Source organism: Rhipicephalus microplus, chromosome 2 (assembly GCF_043290135.1).
Source record: "Rhipicephalus microplus isolate Deutch F79 chromosome 2, USDA_Rmic, whole genome shotgun sequence".
NCBI classification, from domain to species: Eukaryota; Metazoa; Arthropoda; class Arachnida; order Ixodida; family Ixodidae; genus Rhipicephalus; species Rhipicephalus microplus.
This window is the reverse complement of record NC_134701.1, coordinates 124,358,879-124,379,773: the sequence shown is the minus strand read 5'-3', so window position 1 is coordinate 124,379,773 and position 20,895 is coordinate 124,358,879. Positions and strand designations below refer to the sequence as shown.

The following is a 20,895-nucleotide window of genomic DNA, read 5'->3' as shown; positions in this document are numbered from 1 at the left end:
GGCGAGTGACTAACTAGGATTGTCCTTGGCACTGTGGAAGCTTGCATTAGACTGATCCTGACAGCAACAATTTGCAGTAGAGTATAATGTGACAGAATCCCGCACATGTTTAAGCAAGAAGGATGCTTCACTAGGAGGGTCTTTAGCGGTACAGCAACTCTGGGATGGTAGCCTTACTTGTATGATGCCGATAGTCAAACAAAGGGTAGATGTGACCTCTGCCACAGTGTACGGCACCGGCTGTGTAGAGTTGTGAGGGTTCAGCCCATCGTGGCTTACGTCTCCCGAAGTGAGCTCACGAACAATGGTTCCAGTCATCATTGACGTAACAGCATCAGCACCTGCACACACCACTTGTTTTTAACAGGGGATCAACAGGGTTCAATTAAAGTTCAAGGAAAAACGAGTGTCACTTCGAATTGCTCGTCCTTCCTCACGTTCCGCTACACCAGAGTTTTCGCAAACGAAAAAAGAGGTAAGGTATCGCTTCTGCAGTTAACCTTTTACAGAAGCAATGTGTGCACAAAACCTTGATACTTCCAGTCCCACTGAGAGGTATAGTGTTCAGACATGTTGTACCATTGCAACAAATGGCAAGTGCACAGATCATGAAACTCGCCATGGACAAAAACATAATATAGACACTCAGTCAACGTTGACTGTACTCATCCTCTTAGTACTACTTGCAATTTATCGCACTAGTTGGACACAACTTGCCATCTTTGGCATTTTATGTCTAGCCTTTCTTGACATATTGATACAAGCACAGAACAAATGTTGGCATTCCTGTTATACAAGAGTGAAAAATAAAATACTATTTTGAAGACTCCATGTCAAACAGCCACTCTGTAGAGCGTTGCATAACAACAGAAAGTGATGCATTCTCAATTGAGGATCCTGAAGACGATGATTCTTGGAATAGACAGAAGTGGTTCCATGAAGGGTACAACTTTCTACAAATCATCATTTTATGCAGGCTATGAAACAAACAAACGCTATTGAAATGAAAATGTACTGCCGTTTCATTCAGAAAAAACTTACAAACTGAGTGAAAAAAAAAATGTCTTGATGACTTCGGTACAATTTTTTTCGTTCTTCAAGCAATGGCCTTGTTTAGAATTTTGATTCAACTACACAGATGATGCTATGGCCATCAGCTATCGCATTTTTCTCGTTTCCACCACATTTTTGTGCTGCTTTCAAGTAAATGTTTTATAAATAATCGTTAATGTTAATGTAAAGGTCTTATATATAAAGACCCAGATGTATATACCTGAAGGGGGCGATTATTAAGACTCGAGGGTGAGCACAGGAGCAGCCTACAGGTCGAATCTCGCAGCATCGTCTTCTTCTGATTAGCTACAGTTCGGGGTAGCCACATGTTAACTGGTCTTCGTTCTCCTCACGGATAAGTGCAACATCTCTCTTATCGCAGATTGAAGCGCGCGGGGTTAATTAGGTGATTCATTATGGCGTGAAGAATTCAAGTGAGCAATGCGGACAACATGGGTTCTAGCAGTTCTTCGGCCATTGGCCGTGAGGTAACCAATTGTGTATGTCACCTAAGTGAGTTTGTTGACAAGACTAAATGGCCCATCGTATGTGGGCAAGAGCTTCTGACATAACCCACACTTTCGCACCACAGTTGATAGCCACACTAAATCCCCAGGGCAATAAGGTACAGCACAGTGGCGAATGTCGTAGGCTGTTTTTGATCTGTCTTGCTATGCCAAAGTCCATAAACAAGCAATACAACACACCTCTTCGGCAAGGCAGAGGTTTTTCGATCACAGTGACGTTCTCATAGGAAGAGAAAGGCAAAACAGTAACGAGAGCGTGCCGCGGCAGACGTGCATACAGCAAAAAGAAAGGACTGTAGCCGATAGTCTCATGTTTAGCACTGTTGAATGCACATGTTATAAAAAAGATTACATCATCCCAGTTCTTGTGGTCGGATGGAACATATATATAGAGCATGTTTATAGTTGTTCAGTTGGTGCACTTTGTGAGTTCATTTGCTTGCAAATGGTAGGGTACCGAGTGACGCAGGTGGGAGTCGCACAAGCATATCAGCTCCTCTACGATGTTTGCCATCAATTGTTGTCCTCAGTCGCTGATGATCACGTGAAGTGGACCATGTTGGAGGACAATGTGATGCAGCAGGAATGCCAAGACGTGGCTGGCAGACGTGGAGGGTAAGACCACTGCCTCACAATAGCATGTGAGATAGTCGACGCATACAATGATTTAGCAAGTGTCCTTAGCTTATTTGTGGAAAGGGCCCACGAAGTCAATGCCCACTTGTTGGAAAGATGTGCATGGCAGTGGTATTGGCTATAGGAGACGAGCTGGGGCAGCAGATGGGCGTTTGTGGTGCTGACATTGCGTGCAGCTGGCCACAATACTATATACAAGAGTATTCTATAAATATAATAAGCTTCCCCTTCACATATTTCAAACAAGCACTTCCTTTACTGCCATGCAAACTTTCTGCGAGGCTGTGTGGCTTTCACACTGCGTAAAGCATGCTAGAAACATCACCAGTGTCCATGCAGCATGACAAATCAGCATAGAACTGCATTAAGTTCATGCAGTTCAGTACCTTAATGAATATTAAATAAAATGACCGAGTTTAAATGCTCAACACATTTTATTGACGCATCTAGCAATGATGATATATGGTGTTTTTTGGCGCAAGGGCCATTTGATGGCCAAAGAGCGCCAGTTCATGGGACAAGAGATGTGGACAATGATTGTGATTAGCGGCTGTATAAGGGCCATAAAATTCCTCGCGGTAAGGCGGGTAAAAACATACAGGTAATAAAATCATGACCATGCCGTGAAAGGTGTGTGTGGTGCGAATAGATGAACAAAGTTGGTGATAATAAAAGACAATGGTGGATATGTATGGCATTAGTACAAGTGCCTCACTCGTTCATACCCTTGCGTCGAAGGGCCGTGAGGCAAGTGCTTTCTTGTGTAGCCACCGCAGCAAAAACCTCTCCGGAGAGGTTGTGCTAAGGAATGCCAGGGTATATGACATGAAAACTATGAATTTCTTTAAAAAACGCTAACAATGTTTTATGACTAAAAAGCGGCTCCCTACCGACGAACATTGCAGGGTGTAAAGGTATATGTTGTCGGTAGGGTAATGGAAAGTGTTGTCTTCTTAGAGAATCTAACTGTTTACATTGAATTAAAACGTGAAGAACTGTTAATGCCTCACCACAATTATCACACAATGGTGGATCACCACCGGACAAAAGATGTGTGTGTGTCGTGTATGTGTGTCCTATCCTGAGTCTTGTTAGTGTTACCTCTGTTAGACGTGATTTTGATACTGGCCGCCAATGACCAAGGTGTGGCTTAATAATGTGTAGTTTGTTTTGTGTGTGTGTATCCCACTTGCTCTGCCAGTATACCCTGAGGTTTCGTTTGAGAGACGGCTTAAGGTCAAGGGCCGGGATTGATATGGGTGTAGGGGCAGTGCTTTTGTGGGCGGATGCAGCGAGCTGATCCGCCCTCACGTTGCCTTGAATCTCACGGTGCCCTGGCACCCAGCACACTACAACATGTTGTTTGAGCGTGTAGAGTGTGCACAAAATGGAGTAAAGTGAGACAAGGACTGAGTTTTTGTGTTTTTTAAGAGTGTGCAGAGCCGTTACCACACTGAGGGAGTCCGTATAAATTACTGCTTTTTGTATTTGTAATTGCTTGATGTGTTTGGCCGCCACAAGTATCGCGTAGGCTTCCGCTGTGAAGATACTTGTGTCTGGATGTAGAGGGCCAGCATCCGAAAAGGATGGGCCGACAGCAGCGTAGGACACAGAGGAGTTAGACTTGGAGGCATCTGTAAAGAACTCAGGACGTGTGTATTTGTGTTGAAGTTCCAGGAAGTGTGTTCGGATATGGGCAATAGCCGCATGTTTTGTAACTTCTAGAAAAGACACATCGCAGTCTATAGTCTGCCATTGCCACGGTGGCGGGTATGCTACAGGAGCCATTAAACTGTGTTCAAGTGAGACTCCAGTTTCCTCAGCTAGACCCTTCAGGCAAACTGAGAAGGGCTGCCTCATTGAAGGCCTGTTTTGAAAAAGAATGGAGCTCGACAAGTCATTAATAGTAGAGTATGAGGGGTGCCTCTTGTCTGCTTTCACCTTAAGGAAATATACAAAGGACATGTAGGTTCTTTGCAGATGAAGCGACCACTCATTTGACTCAACGTAAAAGCTTTCTACGGGGCTGGTGCGAAAAGCACCCGTAGAAAGGCGGATGCCCGAATGGTGCACGGGATCCAGCATCTTCAAAGCACTTTGAGTTGCAGACTGATAAACAATGGCCCCATAATCTAAGCGGGCGCGAATAAGGCTTCTATACAGGTTCATGAGGCATTTCCTGTCACTACCCCACGTAGTACGTGACAACACTTTTATAACATTCATGGCTTTTAAACATTTTGTTTTTAAATACTTTATGTGGGGTATGAAGGTCAACTTCTTGTCCAAGATTAAGCCTAAAAATTTATGCTCGGCTTTGACGGACAGACGTTGCCCGTTCAGTTGAATGTCAGGTTCCGATTGCATGCCTCTCTTTCGAGAGTACAAGACACACGTGCTTTTTTGTGTGTTAAGTCGAAATCCGTTTTCATCTGCACATTTGGAGACCTTATTTAAACCCAGCTGAACCTGCCGCTCACACATGGCCAAGTTGCATGACTTGGAGCCAAGCTGAACGTCTACATATGTACAATAGAACATATTGCGGGGAATGGAAAAGTGCAAAGAATTCATTTTAATAATAAAAAGTGTGCAACTAACCACACCACCTTGTGGCACGCCTGTTTCCTGGACAAATGTTTGGGAGAGCACACTGCCCAGATGGACACGGAATGTCCGGTTTGACAGGTAACTTTCGATTATATGAAACATTCTTCCGCGCACACCAAGGTGAGACAGGTCTCTTAGAATTCCGAAACGCCATGTTGTATCATAAGCCTTTTCGATATCGAGGAACACAGAGAGAAAATATTGTTTATGGACGAAGGCGTCTCTGATCTGTGCCTCGATACGAACAAGGTGGTCTGTGGTGGATCTACTTTCTCGAAACCCGCACTGAAATGGGTCGAGCAAATTATTTGTTTCAAGAAAATGTACAAGTCGGCAGTTTATCATTTTTTCGAAGACTTTGCACAAGCAGCTTGTAAGTGCTATAGGCCTATAACTCGAGGGTAAAGAAGGGTCCTTGCCCTCTTTCAAAATGGGAATAATAATAGCCTCTTTCCAGGAGGTAGGGATAGTGCCAGAAAACCAGATAGCATTGTACAAGCAAAGTAGAGTTTTTCGTGTTTCGGCTGGTAGGTTTTTTAACATTTCATACACCACACGGTCAGAACCTGGGGCAGAAGTACTGCAGGAGTTTAGGGATGTTTGGAGCTCCGCTAGACAGAAAGCTTGGTTATATGCCTCGTATCTAGTGGATTTGTGTTCGAGTTTCTGCTTTTCTTCATGTACCACCCTGCTAAAATCACCAAAGGTGATTGCAGTATCTGTAAATAATAATAATAATAAATATTCTATTCTTGTTCTGTATTTTTGGAAAGTGTCAGTATAGTGGGACGAGCTGGATACTCGTTCAAAATGTGCCCCGAGGAAGTTTGCCTGATCTTCCAAGGTATCACCTTGAGTGTTTACGAGTGGAAGTGTGTGTACTTGTTTCCCTGCTATCCTACCGACCATGTTCCAGACTTTGGCCTCTTGTGTGTATGAATTGATCCCTGACAAAAACTTCTGCCAGCTTTCTCTTCTGGCCTGCCGACGCGTTCTCCTAGCTTGAGACTTTATTTTCTTGAACGTGTCGAGATTTTCGGCTGTCGGTGAGTTTCGAAGCAGCCTCCAAGCTCCGTTTTGCTGTTTGCGCGCGTTTCGGCATTCAGAGTTCCACCATGGCACACGCCGTTTTCCAGGGTGTCCATTTGTTTGTGGGATGCATTTTGTTGCAGCATCTATCAAAAACGCTGTGAAGAAGTTGACAGCAACATCGATGTTCAAAGTGCATATGTCATTCCAACCTAGACGAGCGATGGTACAAAACTGTTCCCAGTCGGCTCTGTTTATGAGCCACTTGGGAACACGTGGTGGACACTCAGTTACTGTATTTGTTCTCAAAACTACGGGGAAGTGGTCACTTCCGTACAGATTACTGACGACTTTCCACTGGAGTAGAGACACAAGGGATGGAGATACTATGCTTAGGTCTATGGAAGAGTAGGTGTTATTGGCGAGATTATAATAGGTTGGTTCTTTTCGATTTAGGAGACACGCGCTCGACGAGAGAAAGAACTGTTCGATCAGTCGACCTCGCGCGTCATACCGAGAGTCACCCCATAGCCTGCTATGCGCATTAAAGTCTCCAAGGAGAACATAAGGTTCCGGAAGTTCATCAATTAAACAGTGTAAATCACGTTTTTGCAGCTGATAGCTAGGAGGAATGTAAATAGTGCAGATTGTGATCAGTTTATCAAAAAGAACCGCTCGAACAGCCACTGCCTCAAGGGATGTTTGGAGTTGTAAGTGTGTGCATGCAATTCTTTGATTCACTATGATGGCAACACCTCCGGATGATGTCATGGCATCATCACGGTCCTTTCGAAAAATAACGTATTTACGAAGAAAATTTGTGTGTTTTGAATTAAGGTGTGTTTCTTGTACACACAGCACTTTTGGTGAGTGTTCGTGTAAGAGTTCTTGGATGTCGTCAAGGTTTCTGAGAAGGCCCCTGACGTTCCATTGTATAATTTGAGTGTTCATGGTGAATGTAAACTAATGCTGTGTGTATGAAAAGCGAGTGGCTGTTTAGACGGGGAGTTTGAGTTCACTTAACAGGGCCGTCACCAGGCCCTGTTATTTGCTTTTTTGTTTTCTTGGCGCGCTCCAAGGAGCCACGCCGCTCTTTCGGCACCAAGGGTGCCGACGTATCCATTGCCTCCTCGGAGGCACTGGATGCCCGCACATGCGGGCTGTTAGTTCGGATTTTGGGCCTCGCCTGGTGAGGGGAGGCCTTGAGACCCGAAGACTCTGGAGTCCCCGGTCTCCGTTTGGGAGTAGGCGGTGTAGCCTGGGCTACAGCCGCCTTGGGGGCAGGTGCCACAACTGCCGGCTCGGTATGCGCGAGCCGAAGGGGTGGCAAGGGCTGGTGCGGCGGTGCCCCCTGACGCGCCGCATCAGCGTATGTAGGTCCATAGAATGGAGCGACTCTTCGCCGTGCTTCCTTAAACGTAATGTTCTCCTTCACCTTCAATGTAATTATTTTTTTTTCTTTTTTCCAGTATGTGCAGGAGCGTGAATATGCGGCATGGTTTCCTTCGCAGTTTACACAGTGTGGCGGTTGTTTGCAGTTCTCAGACACGTGGCCTAGGACTCCACATTGTGCACAAGTCTGGCGACCACGACAGGTTTTAGAGCCATGGCCATACCTCTGGCATTGGAAGCAACGACGAGGGTTTGGTATATACGGCCTGATAGATGTCTTTGTGTACCCTGTTTGAATGGAATCTGGTAGTTTACTGGATGCAAACATGAGTATCAAGTGTTTTGTTGGTATTTCCTTATTATCTCTTCTGATGATAATTCTCTGTACATTATTGACATTTTGGCTCTTCCACCCTTCCAAAAGTTCAGTTTCGGTGAGTTCAAGTAAGTCTGCATCAGATACCACTCCGCGAGTGATGTTCATGGATCTGTGTGGTGTTACGGTGATCGGTACGTCACCAAACGTTGAGAGGCTGTCTAGCTTTACAAATTGTGCTTTGTCCCAAATTTCGAGAAGAAGGTCTCCGCTAGCCATTTTCGTTACTTTGTATCCAGCCCCGAGAGTGTCAGTAAGACACCTGGCAACTACGAAAGGAGATACGGTCCTGGCTTGCTTTCCGGTTTTTTCACAGTGAATGACGTGGTAGTGGGGAAAAGTTTCTATTGGCTGGTTGAAAAAATTTATGTCGTCGGTGCGCACCCGCTTTAGGCCGGTACGATCAGACAGTTGAGGGAATGCTCCATGCATGCCGGTCTTATTTTTGTTCAGCAGCGTTGGCGGCCACCCACCACGGAGCCCAACAAGGGGACGCTGCAAGTTTGCAGGTGCTGAAAGCTTGCAGACGTCAGCCGTACAACACTGCCATAACCCAATGCGCCTAGACCAAGGTAGGCTATTTGCACAGGGTTAACCCTTGCCGCCAGGAAAATTGGAAGTAAACAGAAGAGAGAAGTAGACAGGAAAGCTAAAAAAGTAAGAAAGACGAAGATGTAGGGAGAGAGAGATAGGAAAAGGCGACTGCCGATTTCCCCTGGGTGGGTCAGCTTAGGGGTGCCGTCTACGTGAAGCCGAGGCCAAAGGGGTGTGTTGCCTCTGCCGGGGGGCCTTAAAGGTCCAATCACCCAGCGTCAGCTCAACCCCCAGGATCCCCTTTTCCCTGGGCACGGCAAAGCCACGCACGGCTAGGCGTGGGAGGGAGTAGAAACTCCCCCGTTAGCTCGAGTCCGTGGTGTCGCTACACACCAAACGCCTACTTGCGCAGGTGCCCCTGCGGGGGACGCATCTAGCAAGCATGTTCCTTCACATATTGTGCCGATTTATCTCCCTACAGCGACTTTCAGACTTAAAGAGTGCATAAAATCATGTTTGCATGTTCTCAAGGTTTAGACACAGTTCTTAGCTAAAAGTGGGAAGAGTTGGTTAAAATGAATCAATTTCAATTCATTTTGAAGGTCAGTAAAATTAAAGTTCAATAACATTAGCTATGAACGAGCAATAAGAGAGTGTTACTTTCCTGACGCAGTTCTGAATTTTCACTATAATCTACACGTCAAAAACAGAGACAGATTAGCCAAGACATAAACGGTTTGCTTACCAACTGATGCCTGCCTAGCTGTGCCGAGAATGAAGTAAATCATCATGGGAAACATGGCATTGTACAAGGCACAAACAGGTGGGACTGCTGCGAGTAGGGCATAGCCTAAACCTGCAAGCATGAGACAGAGAGTTGAAGAAATAAGTGTTTAGTAGCAAAGCAGAAGGGCTCAGTGGCAATAATTTATTTGTGGGGTTTAACGTCCCAAAACCACGATATGATTATGAGAGACGCCGTAGTGGAGGGCTCCGGAAATTACGACCACCTGGGGTTCTTTAACGTGCGCCCAAATCTGAGCACACGGGCCTACAACATTTCCGCCTCCATCGGAAATGCAGCCGCCGCAGCCGGGAATCGAACCCGCGACCTGCGGGTCAGCAGCCGAGTACCTTAGCCACTAGACCACCGCGGCGGGGTGGCTCAGTGGCAAATCAGTACTAGATAACATCCACGTGATAATTTTTCTGAAGTTATTAGAACACAACATGTACTATCATCACGCGCATGTCAAAGCAGGTACACATTGCAGGTCACATTGAGTCCGATAGTAGTTCAAGTTTAATTAATAAAAGGAGTGGAGGCATGGATTGAAGAGAAGTGACAGCAACTAAATTAGGTAGTACACACTAAACATTAATCTGCTCTACTTCTTTTTATTTTCTGCTTTAATGCGCCTCATTCGGTTCCTCCTGTGATTTTCTTTATGCTCACATAAGATGCCCTCGTGTTAAATGAAATTAAATTTTGGGGTTTCACATGCAAAAAATGACCCCCCCCTCCCCCCCCCCCCCAAACGCTAGATACCGTGAAAAGTGCTCATAGGTGGCAGTCAAGTAAATAAACAGACTGACTCGCATTTATAATTTGTAACAGCATAAATGCATTGAAATGCCCAACGAAGCCAATTAGATTATTGTTTCGGAAGAGGCCAAGCAACGTGTAGCTTGTAATAAGTTTCACTATCACAAGTTCATTATTAGCGAAGAAAATGAAGATTGAAGCTTCAGTTTCAAATTTCCTGCCAAAATCTCCGGGTGTGACGTCGCGAACTTCAAAAATTATTTTTGTATTTTCGCGAGAACAGCTCGAATAAATATTATGAAACTTTGTATGCTAGATCTGTGGCACCTGCAAATGACAATGCACGTCACATTCACCAATCAGAAACCACGTAGGACCCAGTAGATGCCGTCAAAATTTATAATGTCACACTGTTTAGTGCAGTAATCTCAAGGTGGCGTTTAAGCGCGTTTTCTCAATTAACAAGAGTTGTTTTCCAGTATAAGTGGTCTTTTTGGGACAGTAAAAATGTGTTCTGCTAATGCACGAAAAATAGTTTTTTCTAGTGTCCCTTTAAAGAAAATCCACTCCATGAAGCCAGCCACCCTCTCGGTTAGTGAAAGTCAAGTGTTTGTCTTGTACTGTTTGATATTACCTTAGTAAACCTTTTGCGTGATGCACCAAAAGTAAGCTGGTAGGTCTATAATTCTTTCACGTCTCCCTTCCTGCGTATTAACCATGTAGTGTTGGCATTGTTTCGCTGGCACGTTGAAGTTCTGAGACACCGAATGTAGAGTGTCAGGAGTTCCTTCAGCGTAACATTCTCCCCTCTTTGATTAGAAGATGCTACTAAAAGGCATGCCATCTCGACACAAGGTAAGCAAGCATCATCCACCTACTCTGTGGTACATGAAACATGGCAACAGTGAAGCCAGTCACAACGTCAGCAAGAAGATATTCCTTGACCGGGTAGGTCCGCAGCCACTGTAACACAGGCAACCGCTTGAGAGCCAAATGCTTGAGTCGACGGCTGCTGCAACGTGGCTTCCTCGCCTGCTTGATGACGTCTCTGAAGCCCGTCTTTTTCGGGAGAAGCTGAATGTACGCACCATCAAAGCCAGCCTGCATGTATGCAAGGAAAGCCACATAGAAAATTGCAGCTAGACAGGGCGACCCAAACTCAGTGAAATTCTTAATGAGCGATTACCAAATTTGAAGAAAAATTTTGCAGCAAAAAAGATATAAAATGAACACAGATTGGCAGCATACATGGAATGATCTGACAAGAAAAGCATAACTCAACAGAAGCCCTTCATTTTGTCAGTCACAAAAATAACAGCATAATGTATGCTTTGTAGTCAGTACAAACCCCTTGCTCACAATTCAGGTGACTGAGGTAATTATTTACCACTGATGAGCTGAGGTAATTATTTACCACTGAGGAACAGAGCACTTAACTGAACAGAAACTGAAAATCAAGATCTTGAAATGAAAGTCGAGTTGCTTTAAATGGCACAAAAGCAACAAAGATTAATCTGCACCAGCAACATATTCATAAAATTTCATCAGTACTAAATGCAGCATAGGATACAGAAATGCAACTCTGATTGGCAGTCAAAATAAAGAGGTGGGCCTCCAGCCAAGTCCTGTGATTACTTCGTACTCAGCCTAGTATGCTTAAAGATCCTCAAAAAGGGGACTAATACTCATTGGCTCAGCTAGTGTGGTGGGTTGGTACAGGTCAAAGCCCACCACTGGAAGTTGTCAATTTTGCATACATGCACACATAGAAGCATACATAAAGTATATTTATTTATTTATTTTGGTGGAGCTCCTCCCCCAAAAAAATTTCTGGCTACCTTACTATAGCTACAATGGTCCAAAATTATGCTAAGGTTCCCTGCATAATCGACAGCTTTTGTCCCAACCTCCTGCTACCATTACCCTAATAATGTCTGCCAGATCAGCTGCCACTAACTGAACTTACCACCACTTTCTGGATGCCACCCCTTTTTAACGAGAAAGTGTTGAAGAGCTCATTTCCAGGACAAATTCCAGTGTTGACGTCAGTATCAGTGTTCCAAAGCTACCACCCATTACAAGGGGTGCAGGTGCATGTGGCCCTTTACGTACACAAAGTGGGTATTTCAACATTTTCAAAAAGGTGGTATAATGGCATAGTGGACACTTTGCAACAGTCCTCGCAGTATAGGCATACTAGGATAGTCTGAAATGGCCAATGTTACATGCAGAAACGTTTATTTCCATGTGGTATGGTAGCAGGGGATGCACATGGGCTGATTATGCTACACTCAAACCTCATTGCAACAAAGTTGCATCTTACACGAAAATAAGTTTGTTATTTCTGAAAATTTGTCATAAAGATATATTCCTAGCACTGTAGTTATTGCAAAAATACTTTTCATTTACTTCTTGATAACCAGTATTTCGTTATATCCGGGTTCATCATATTCAGGTTTAAGTGTAATGCATTCTACTCCTGATGACAAATGTCGAGCACTCTCCGGGGTTTTGGGTGCTAACAAAGAAAAGACAACCGGTGTTTTGTTTTTTTTCTACTGGGTAGGTCTATATGGGGATGCTGTACATGTGAAGCATGAGCCGAAGGGGTGTGTCTCCTCTGCTGGAAAGCCTTGAACATCAAGTCTGCTTGCTTCAGCTTAACCTCAAGGATCGCATTTTCCCTGGACACAGCTCAACCACACACATGTCAGGCATGGAAGTGAGTCAAAACCATGCCTTATTAGCTCAGGCCCATGACAATGCTACTCGCCAAGCACCTGCAGAAGCAGGTGCCCTACGGGGTGACAAATGCATCATGTAAACTATGGTTAAGTTTGTCGTATCTGTCAAGGCTTGTCTATGTTTCTGCTTCACTACATGCAGTTGAATGCACAATCGATGTACGCGTATTTGGAAAAAAATGTCACCTGTGTATACGAGGGTCGTGGAATGTTGCTGCAATGAGAATCCCGGGAGTCCCCGGTGTGCTCATTCACCAGGTTGCTTCTTTCCATAGTCTCGATTGGCATGGAGATTCTGAACGAGAAAAAACAACATACATTACAATGTATTGAGGTGCACAGAGGTTACAAATGTAAATGATAGTAAAGAATAGATAATTCTTTACACAGCAAAAAGAATGCACCAAACCTTGCAAAACATATGCACAAAACAAAAGCTGCGTCAAAGTAATGATTTCAAACCAATGCAGTAATTAAATACAATAATATTGCTACTGGGGATACCTGCAGAAGACAATCAAATGCTTAACCAACAGAAGAAAATTTATCATCTTAAAGGCCTTCCATAAAGGATTTTCTAAAGCTCCAAATAAATGAACTTATTGGCAGAACTATGATGGGGCTCCTAAGAACCCTGAAATCACTTTATACCGTTAAAGTGCGATTTTAAGAGAAGTTTGTCAATTTTCTGGTAATAGGATGCTTATAATAAAAGTTAATGAAAGCTGGAGCTCCACTTCTTAAATTTTTTTACTGTAACTCCAGTCCTTGTACATCAGGATGGGGTTTCAGATTTGGAAATATTTTCTTGTAATATGTTCTGTTGTTCAGTTGTAATAATTCTGTTGTCAGTTCGTAAGTTTTCTTACAGCATGACAATTTTAGTATTTCCCTTTTTCCAAGTACTACTTATCTGAGCTAAAAATAAAGAACCAGTCTTGAGGAGGGCTGTGTAAAAGAAGGGGGGGGGGGGGGGGGGTTTCAACCCTGAGCCCAGCCTCACTGTTTTCAACACTCACTGTATGTGCGCATACTAGAGATCTGAAGCTGCAACATCACCAAACCTCCTCCTCCCCCTCAACGCTGGTATGAAATCCTCGCTACACTCTTGATACCGCAGTATGAAGCAACAGGAATTTCAAGGCTTTCTATTTCTGTATCTTACTTGCAGGGATTCTTTCTAGAGTAGAAATGCGTTTATCTATATGATGATAAAAGAAGGCAGGCATGCAGGAAGAAACACAAGGCATCAGGTCTGATTTTGTCTCCAGCATCTTTGTGTGCACAACAGCCTCCTTTATCATGAATGTGTCCACACTCACTAAAGTTTCTGTCAGTCTATCTATTTCAGCACATTCAATGCTGCCTTCAACACTTAACAAAAAGAAACCATTTTTTTTTATATAGTCCTTAATGGAAGGATAGGTGCATGGCCAATGACAGAAGCAGAGAGATGGTTTCAAGCAGAAACTAGCAAGCACGTCCGTTCACTATTTTTTGCAACTTGAGTTTGCAGTCAAGTTGAGATACCACTGACAGCTGCGAACAGACAAAAGCTTTTTTTTTTAATTTTTAGATGTATAATGTACTGCCACAGGTGCATAACGCTTTTTATTGGAAGCTAACTGTATTGATTGATGGGATTCTAACTAGTTTAAAGAATTACGGTTGGCAATGCTTTCATTCTCCCTTCTGCACCCAAAAGAAAGCACACAGAATAAACAAGAAAATGTAAAAAATAGACACGCTCACTTATGCAGCTTTACAGCAAAGGGAGGACAATTTGGGGGATAAGATCATCAGTGTGCAAAAACTAAAGAAGAAACAAGGTTAGCATATACTACCTCATAGGGTCTCCCATGCTTTCACTGGTTTCTTTCAAGGCTTTATCAGCATCTATAGGCAGAGATGATAACTGCCGTGGCATGAATTGCTACCCATAAAATTTTTAGGTGCTCTCGATATCCTTTAAAGCAGTGTCACCACATGTAAAGTTCGAAGCATACCTCTCTTAAACTTGGTGATACAAAAATAAAATGCTCGACAAAAAAGACTCTCCAATAGATCCTAGCTTCTGACAAACACCAAAAACATATGTTTAAGCTTCGCTAGTTAACCATCTGTACAGAGGGCTTATACGGTTATCTTTTTTTTTTGCTGACATCCTAAAAAATATTTTCTACTTCCTACTGTTTTATTTATACTCGTGCTAATACTGGTTTTACAACAACGCATACTTTGATTCAGAATAAATGGCTTTGCAGTGCCAAATATGCTTTATCTGCCAGACAACCTTGGTCCTAATGTGATCATAACCCCTAGACACAGAACTTGCTTTCTCTCAGTACTTCATAAACAAAAGAATCAATGAGTCCAAGCTCTCAGAAGAATGCAAGTGCCTCAGCAGTATATTTTAATATTTTTACTTTTGTCGATGCAGCGGCTCGAGTGTTGTCACCTTAACCATTTTAGCAGTGTTGCTGTGCTTTCGAAGTAGGTGCGATGACATGAGAAACATTTTCAATACTGACCTTCAGCCATCTCTGCAGCTGTGATAGATTTTCCACAGGTCATGCTGAAGGAACTTTTTTCGTCTTTTTTTTTCCATTTTCCCGAGAACAAGCCAGAATGTAGGTGAATGAAAAACTGTCACATCCTGGAAGCCTGTCCGTTGTCACCTGTCAACGCGTCGCAAAGGAAATGCCGACCTGCTATTGTTTTCAAAAAGGTGTCACAAATTCTCTCAAGGCCAGTTGCAGCTTTTTAACCTGTCCACTTCTTTAAAGCAAAGCTCTTGTTGGCTCATTGCGAAACAAGCATAAATAATTGTCTGGCCATGTAAACCAATCTCATGTCATAGACATTGTAATAACAAATGGCAACTTCATAGGCTGATATATAATGGTCCCCCTGAGGTGGAAGAACGTGGCCTGGCAGCCTTTAAAGCTATTACAAGAGAACAAAATAACTTCACTTGCACATAAATCAGCACGAACGATTTCTAGCAGAACATGAATTTCAGATTAAGCGCAGTTGAAAGATGTAAGCTGCTCACTTGTGGTGCCATTAGTGATATTTGTGATTGAAAGCTCGCAAAGTTGAAAACTAAGCAAACTCCTCGTGTCCACCTACTGCTTTTTAGGGTGTAAGTGAGGCCAACATACGAGAGTCAATGCCAGGGATAGCTCAGCGATTCTCACAAAACCCCTTCTATGGTTAGACCCAGATCATTTTCAAAGCTCCTCGTCCTGATTTAAACAGCTAAATACGAGCTTCTGCGAGCTGCATGAAAAACAAAGGTCACAAGACTGCGCATGGAGCCTACTCCAGCCTAATTACGATCAAAACGACCCTAGCTGGTCCCACTAAAAAGAAATACTAAAAACAAAAATTATAATTCTAATCTTTAAGGCTTTAAATCGCGCTCATGGAGGTAATAAACGCCGACGGTAACAATGTTCGTTCGTTGTAAAAGTTCGCTATTTATTTTACTGTATACATGCAATACAGCCTGCTCGGACTAGCAATTTTTATTCGAGAAACAGCACAACACAGTTAACTCGCGTCATATGAGCTACCCGATAACACAGAGTTTCTAGGATTTTTCCAGTACAGCTACACATTTCACAGAACTATAATCAAGCGTGCGTGCCTTTTTCATGATATCAGAGATCTCATAAGCTGAGGCACAGGCACTGCCGAAGAGCGCCCGCCAAGACCGGTTGATCTGCATACGTAATCAATATCTGCTGTGTGCTTATTTAATTATTACAATCAATAACTCTTCGACCATGTATACGTAAAGAAACAACAATTCTGCATCATCCGAAAAAAATATGTTAATTGCATTAAGTGCGAACCGGTACTCTCAAAGTAAACGTAGAGAAGTATATTTGGTATCACTGTCACAGAACGCAAGCTCTCCTAGTAAGAAAACTGTGAACAATCTTGTTAATTTTATCACAAACTTCAAAATCCAGTCCGGAAGCCACCTCCTCCAAGTCTTTTTTTCTCCTTCGGCTAAATCGGTTTCATACAAACCGCCGCGGCGAGTGGCCGCTCCAAGTGTAGAAACGTGCGATTACGATCGAAGGACAAAAAGAACGCTACAGCGCCAGGTTACGAAACCTGAAGATGTTCGGTCTCTTGCACAACTGACAGCGGGTAGAGAAACCATGCATATGAACGTAACATAAGCACCGCCATCTCCTCTAATACTCACGTTATTTAGTTTATCCTTTTTTATCCTTCTTTACTAGTTGACCGCGCGCCAAACACGCGCTCTCTTCTGCATCGCACGCACCAACAACGCCTCCACGATTTCTCGTGCCTGCCGGATTATTGGCGGTCACTTGGGGAGCGGCGGTCGTCGGAACTACGGTGGTGGCGCTACTCAAGTAGGGGTGTCTTCAAATTGGTTTTTACGTTTTAAGAGCTGATATGCAACAAAAATAACGTGAAAAGTTTTAAACAGGCGTAAACGTAATTAAAATTAAGCCTACGTAAGTGACGCCGTCAATCAGCAAGCAACTTTTTTAACACAAGGCATGCTTTGAAATTAGTAGCCAACGCTAAAATTGCCGATCTCAAAGGTCAAGTACAAATTCCTACGTAGGCAGCGTCACTATAGATGACCAGCGTTTCGCGCTCATCCGGCAGGCACAAGAAATCTAGGAGGCGTTGGCACCAATCGCCAAAGCCTCACTGACGCAGTGCATCGAAATAGCAGAAAAGGAACACAGGCCCCTGTGGCTAGCATTTTTGGATATCAAGGGAGCGTACGATAGCGTGGTTCAAGAGGAATTATGGGGAATACTGGACACACTAGGCGTGGAAGATGGAGTCACTGATCTTTTAAAGGATATCTATAAAGGTAACAAGGTAGCTATAAAGCGGCAAAAACACGTATCCAAGCCTGCAGAGGTAAAACGGGGGCTTAGGCAGGAATGTCCTCTGTCACCCTTATCATTCATGATGTACCTACAAGGATTAGAGGCCAAATTAGAGGAAAGTGGACTGCACTTCAACCTCTCTTTCGTCAAACAAGGAAAATTCATTGAACAGGCACTACCAGCATTGATGTACGCAGATGACATAGTGTTAATGGCCGACAACAAGGCAGATTTACAGAAATTGATAGACATTTGCGGTAATGGACATCTGCGGTAATGAGGGAGATAGGTTAGATTTCAAATTCAGTAAGGAAAAATCAGCAGTCATGATTTTTAATGACAATGGCGGTAGTGATCTTTGAATACAGGATGTCACTCTACATATATAACCGATAAATACAAACATCTGGGCGTATGGATAAGCAATAAGGCCGAGTACCTAAGGGAACACGAAATATACGTGCCGACTAAAGGTAACAGGAATGCAGCGGTAATGAAAAACAAGGCACTGTGGAATTACAATAGGTATGGTGTTGTGAGAGGAATTTGGAAAGGGGTCATGGTTCCTGGGCTGACGTTCGGCAATGCGGTCTTGTGCATGAGATCAGAAGTTCAAGCAAGATTAGAAATTAAGCAACGTGGAATAGCTAGGCTTGCCTTAGGAGCTCACGGGAATACACCAAATCAGGGAGTACAAGGTGATATGGGATGGACATCATTTGAGGGCAGGGAAGCTAGCAGCAAGATAAAATTTGAGAAGCGATTGAGAGGCATGGGGGATGAGCGTTGGGCTAGGAAGGTATTCAGCTACTTGTACACGAAGAATGTCGATACAAAATGGAGGAAGCGAACCAGAAAATTGACTGGTAAATACTTGGAAAACAGCAAGGGGCCAAACCAAGAAGAATTATCGGTTAAGAAGAAGGTGAAGGAAGCTGAGACCGATATTCGGAGAATTGGCATGATTAAAAAGTTCGCACTAGAAGTCTATCGAAATTTTAAGCAGGAAATTGCCAAGGAAAGGATCTATGATAATACTCGGGGTAGTTCTCCACTGTTTGAGGCCAGGACGGGAGTATTGAGAACCGAGACATATCGGGCGAAATACGAAGGGGTAGACACGGTATGCAGTGCGTGTGGAGAGGAAGAGGAAAGTGCCGAACACTTGATAATGTTCTGTAAAGGGCTTCACCCTATAGTTCAGGATGATGGCGCAGAGTTTTTCAAAGCATTGGAGTTTAGGGACAGGGAAGGCAAAATAGACTTTAAGCGGGTAAAATTAACTAGAAGGAGGTTTCCTGATTGGTGGCTAAAGTCAAGGCACGAGTGAATATTAAACCCTTCACTGCAAAGAACGAATCCTCAACCTCACTGTTTAAAGAAAAAAATAAATCTAGTTTTTGGTTCATTTAAGTGTACGGCTTGGTGGCGCGAGCCACCGCCCGTGGATGATACAGTAGAACACCTTTCCTGCCTCCGTGCCACGGAGGAAGGAAAGGTCTCCGTGCAGTATACTATGACCCGGAGGAGGGAACGTGGTACTAGAAGAGGGCAGTGGTAGGGTGGCTGGAACCCTAGCAGTGGGCTTACTCCGCCGCTCCTCGGACGCAGTTGGTGTCGCATAGCAGAGGTGGCGCCACAGGCATCTTCGATGGAAGCTTCGCCTGAAGAAGCTGCTCACCGCTCGTACAAGTTGCGACGCGCGTTTCTTCGATATTTATAATACACTTGCTTGTATTGACTTCCCTTTGACTGTACTGAGAGCGTATGTTGCTCTCGGTTCACCATTATTTGCCTTTTTTTTTTTGCGATAGATTTGCCGAAAGTCAGTCTGATGGCAGCTTATGCAGATATGCTTGCTCCTTTCTAGTGCGATGCAGTTAATGATTTTTGTTTTTCTGGGGTCGGGGGAACTTGAATTTTTCGCACATGTTGAGAAGCAAAACATTTGTTCAGGCCACATTGTATCTTCCCCATCATAACACCTCGCCGAGCTCAAAAGGATGGTGTACCCCTCAATATATGCGGTTTCATACAGTGACCGGCCGTGTACTTCGACCTAAGTGCACTTTAAAAAACCCCAGATGGTCCAAATTTCCAGAGCCCTCCACTACGGCGTCTTTCATAATCATGTAATGGTTTTAGAACGGTAAACCCCAAAAAATATTATTATTACAGTGACCAGATATACGGTTACATGCTGCGTAGACCTAACCTAAAATGATTTTGTAGCAAGATTGTGCTATGCCTTCCACCAGATAATTAGAAAACAGCGTACGCTCGCTTCCTAGCCGAGCTTTAACATGCAGGCGTGCTGGCTGAGTTTGTGCCTTTGCTATGATAAAGTGAGAGTGTAGCTGAAATATCCTTTGTTCTAATTCGGTTGTTGCACATTGCACAGTAGTTTGCTCGCGGTTTTTAATAACTATAATTACGCAGTTACACATCTGTTAGGCCTATGTATAAGCTCCTGTTCCTGACATGAAGCTCTTATTTTCAAAACTGAAGCACAATATTCAGCAACTGAATAACTGATTTACTCACACTTTATTCACTTCATCATGCGCAACGGCTCAGCTTCAGCTGCTTGGCCCTCTGCCGCTTTCCTCCTTTGTCACTGTTCAGACCTTTCACATAAAAATAAAGACATGTGGCAACGTAAAAACCAATTACTTTCGCTGTGAGAATAGCTGCAAGCCCACTGCAGGTAATTTCGATGTTAAGTCTGTGCTGAACAACTGCCAGCATGTCCATAATGCTGTCAGAGTGCAGCTCGCTCTGGCAGAAACAATCTGTGAATATGTCTTCGAGCTTTTTCACAAAGCCGTACAGCTGACTAGAGGGATGGAGGAGGCCTCCGCGGTCACAATAGTTTATAGCCGAGCAAGCTGAAATTTTTCACCAGGGGAGGTCACGGTTAGCAGCTTGACGCAATCTTGGCATTTTGTTCTGGCATTGACAACGCATTTTCGTGTAACATAGCACGAAATATGGTAAATGAGCCTGAAGTCGCTTCTCACTACGTGCTGGTTGTGGTTATCTGAAGCCTGCGGGCCAGCATTATGCTGGTGTACCATGATTTTGTTTTGTTTTCTCTTCAGCTGCAGTGGTAGCAGCCGTTTTACTGCACTCCTCTCTATCAGTTGATGATTCGAGCGAGTCAACTTCCAGCAAGGAGGTCAGGGTACCCTCCTCGTAGTTTTCATTGCTAACAGTCCTAACCAGACCGTAAAATGAGAGGCAATTCACAGGGATTAAGAACTGTGTAGGAGTTTGGTAATCATTATTGCCAGAAGCTCGTCTTACAATACCGAAGAAATTCTCGAGTGGGTCCTGGCTGGTCCTTGATATCATTAGGTCCTTGTATCGAACCTTGGATGTCAAGTAGGCAAGCAACTCCAGAGTGCTTGAAATGGTGACACGCAAGCCGGCTGCCGCGGAGTCACTTAAAAATCCACCAGCTCCTTTGGCATGCCTTTCCCACTGATCAAGGTGGAGGAAGTCCTTCAGTGTTTCTTCTTTCAAAGAGCCTGGCCGGAGAGCTTCAGCAGCATAC

At 43.9% G+C, this 20,895-nt stretch overlaps 1 protein-coding gene across 4 annotated transcripts in view; it reads right to left on the bottom strand.

The window, feature by feature from the left end:
• Positions 1-16,793, bottom strand: part of LOC119170757 (prestin) — an 89,622-nt gene extending 72,829 nt beyond the window's left edge. For 2 of the 4 annotated variants that reach the window (XM_075886761.1, XM_075886763.1), the window contains exons 1-7: positions 16,670-16,772; positions 14,979-15,125; positions 14,292-14,343; positions 12,634-12,742; positions 10,582-10,804; positions 8,903-9,013; positions 178-341 (exon numbers count right to left, since the gene is read on the bottom strand). In XM_075886761.1, the coding sequence (XP_075742876.1) occupies positions 178-341; positions 8,903-9,013; positions 10,582-10,804; positions 12,634-12,742; positions 14,292-14,343; positions 14,979-15,021 (702 nt within the window). In that variant the 5' untranslated portion in view covers positions 15,022-15,125; positions 16,670-16,772. Of the gene's footprint in view, positions 1-177; positions 342-8,902; positions 9,014-10,581; positions 10,805-12,633; positions 12,743-14,291; positions 14,344-14,978; positions 15,126-16,669 lie in introns of all 4 variants that reach the window. The other 2 variants (XM_075886762.1, XM_037422012.2) reach the window with 2 other exon arrangements.
• Between the last annotated feature and the right edge of the window lie 4,102 nt (positions 16,794-20,895).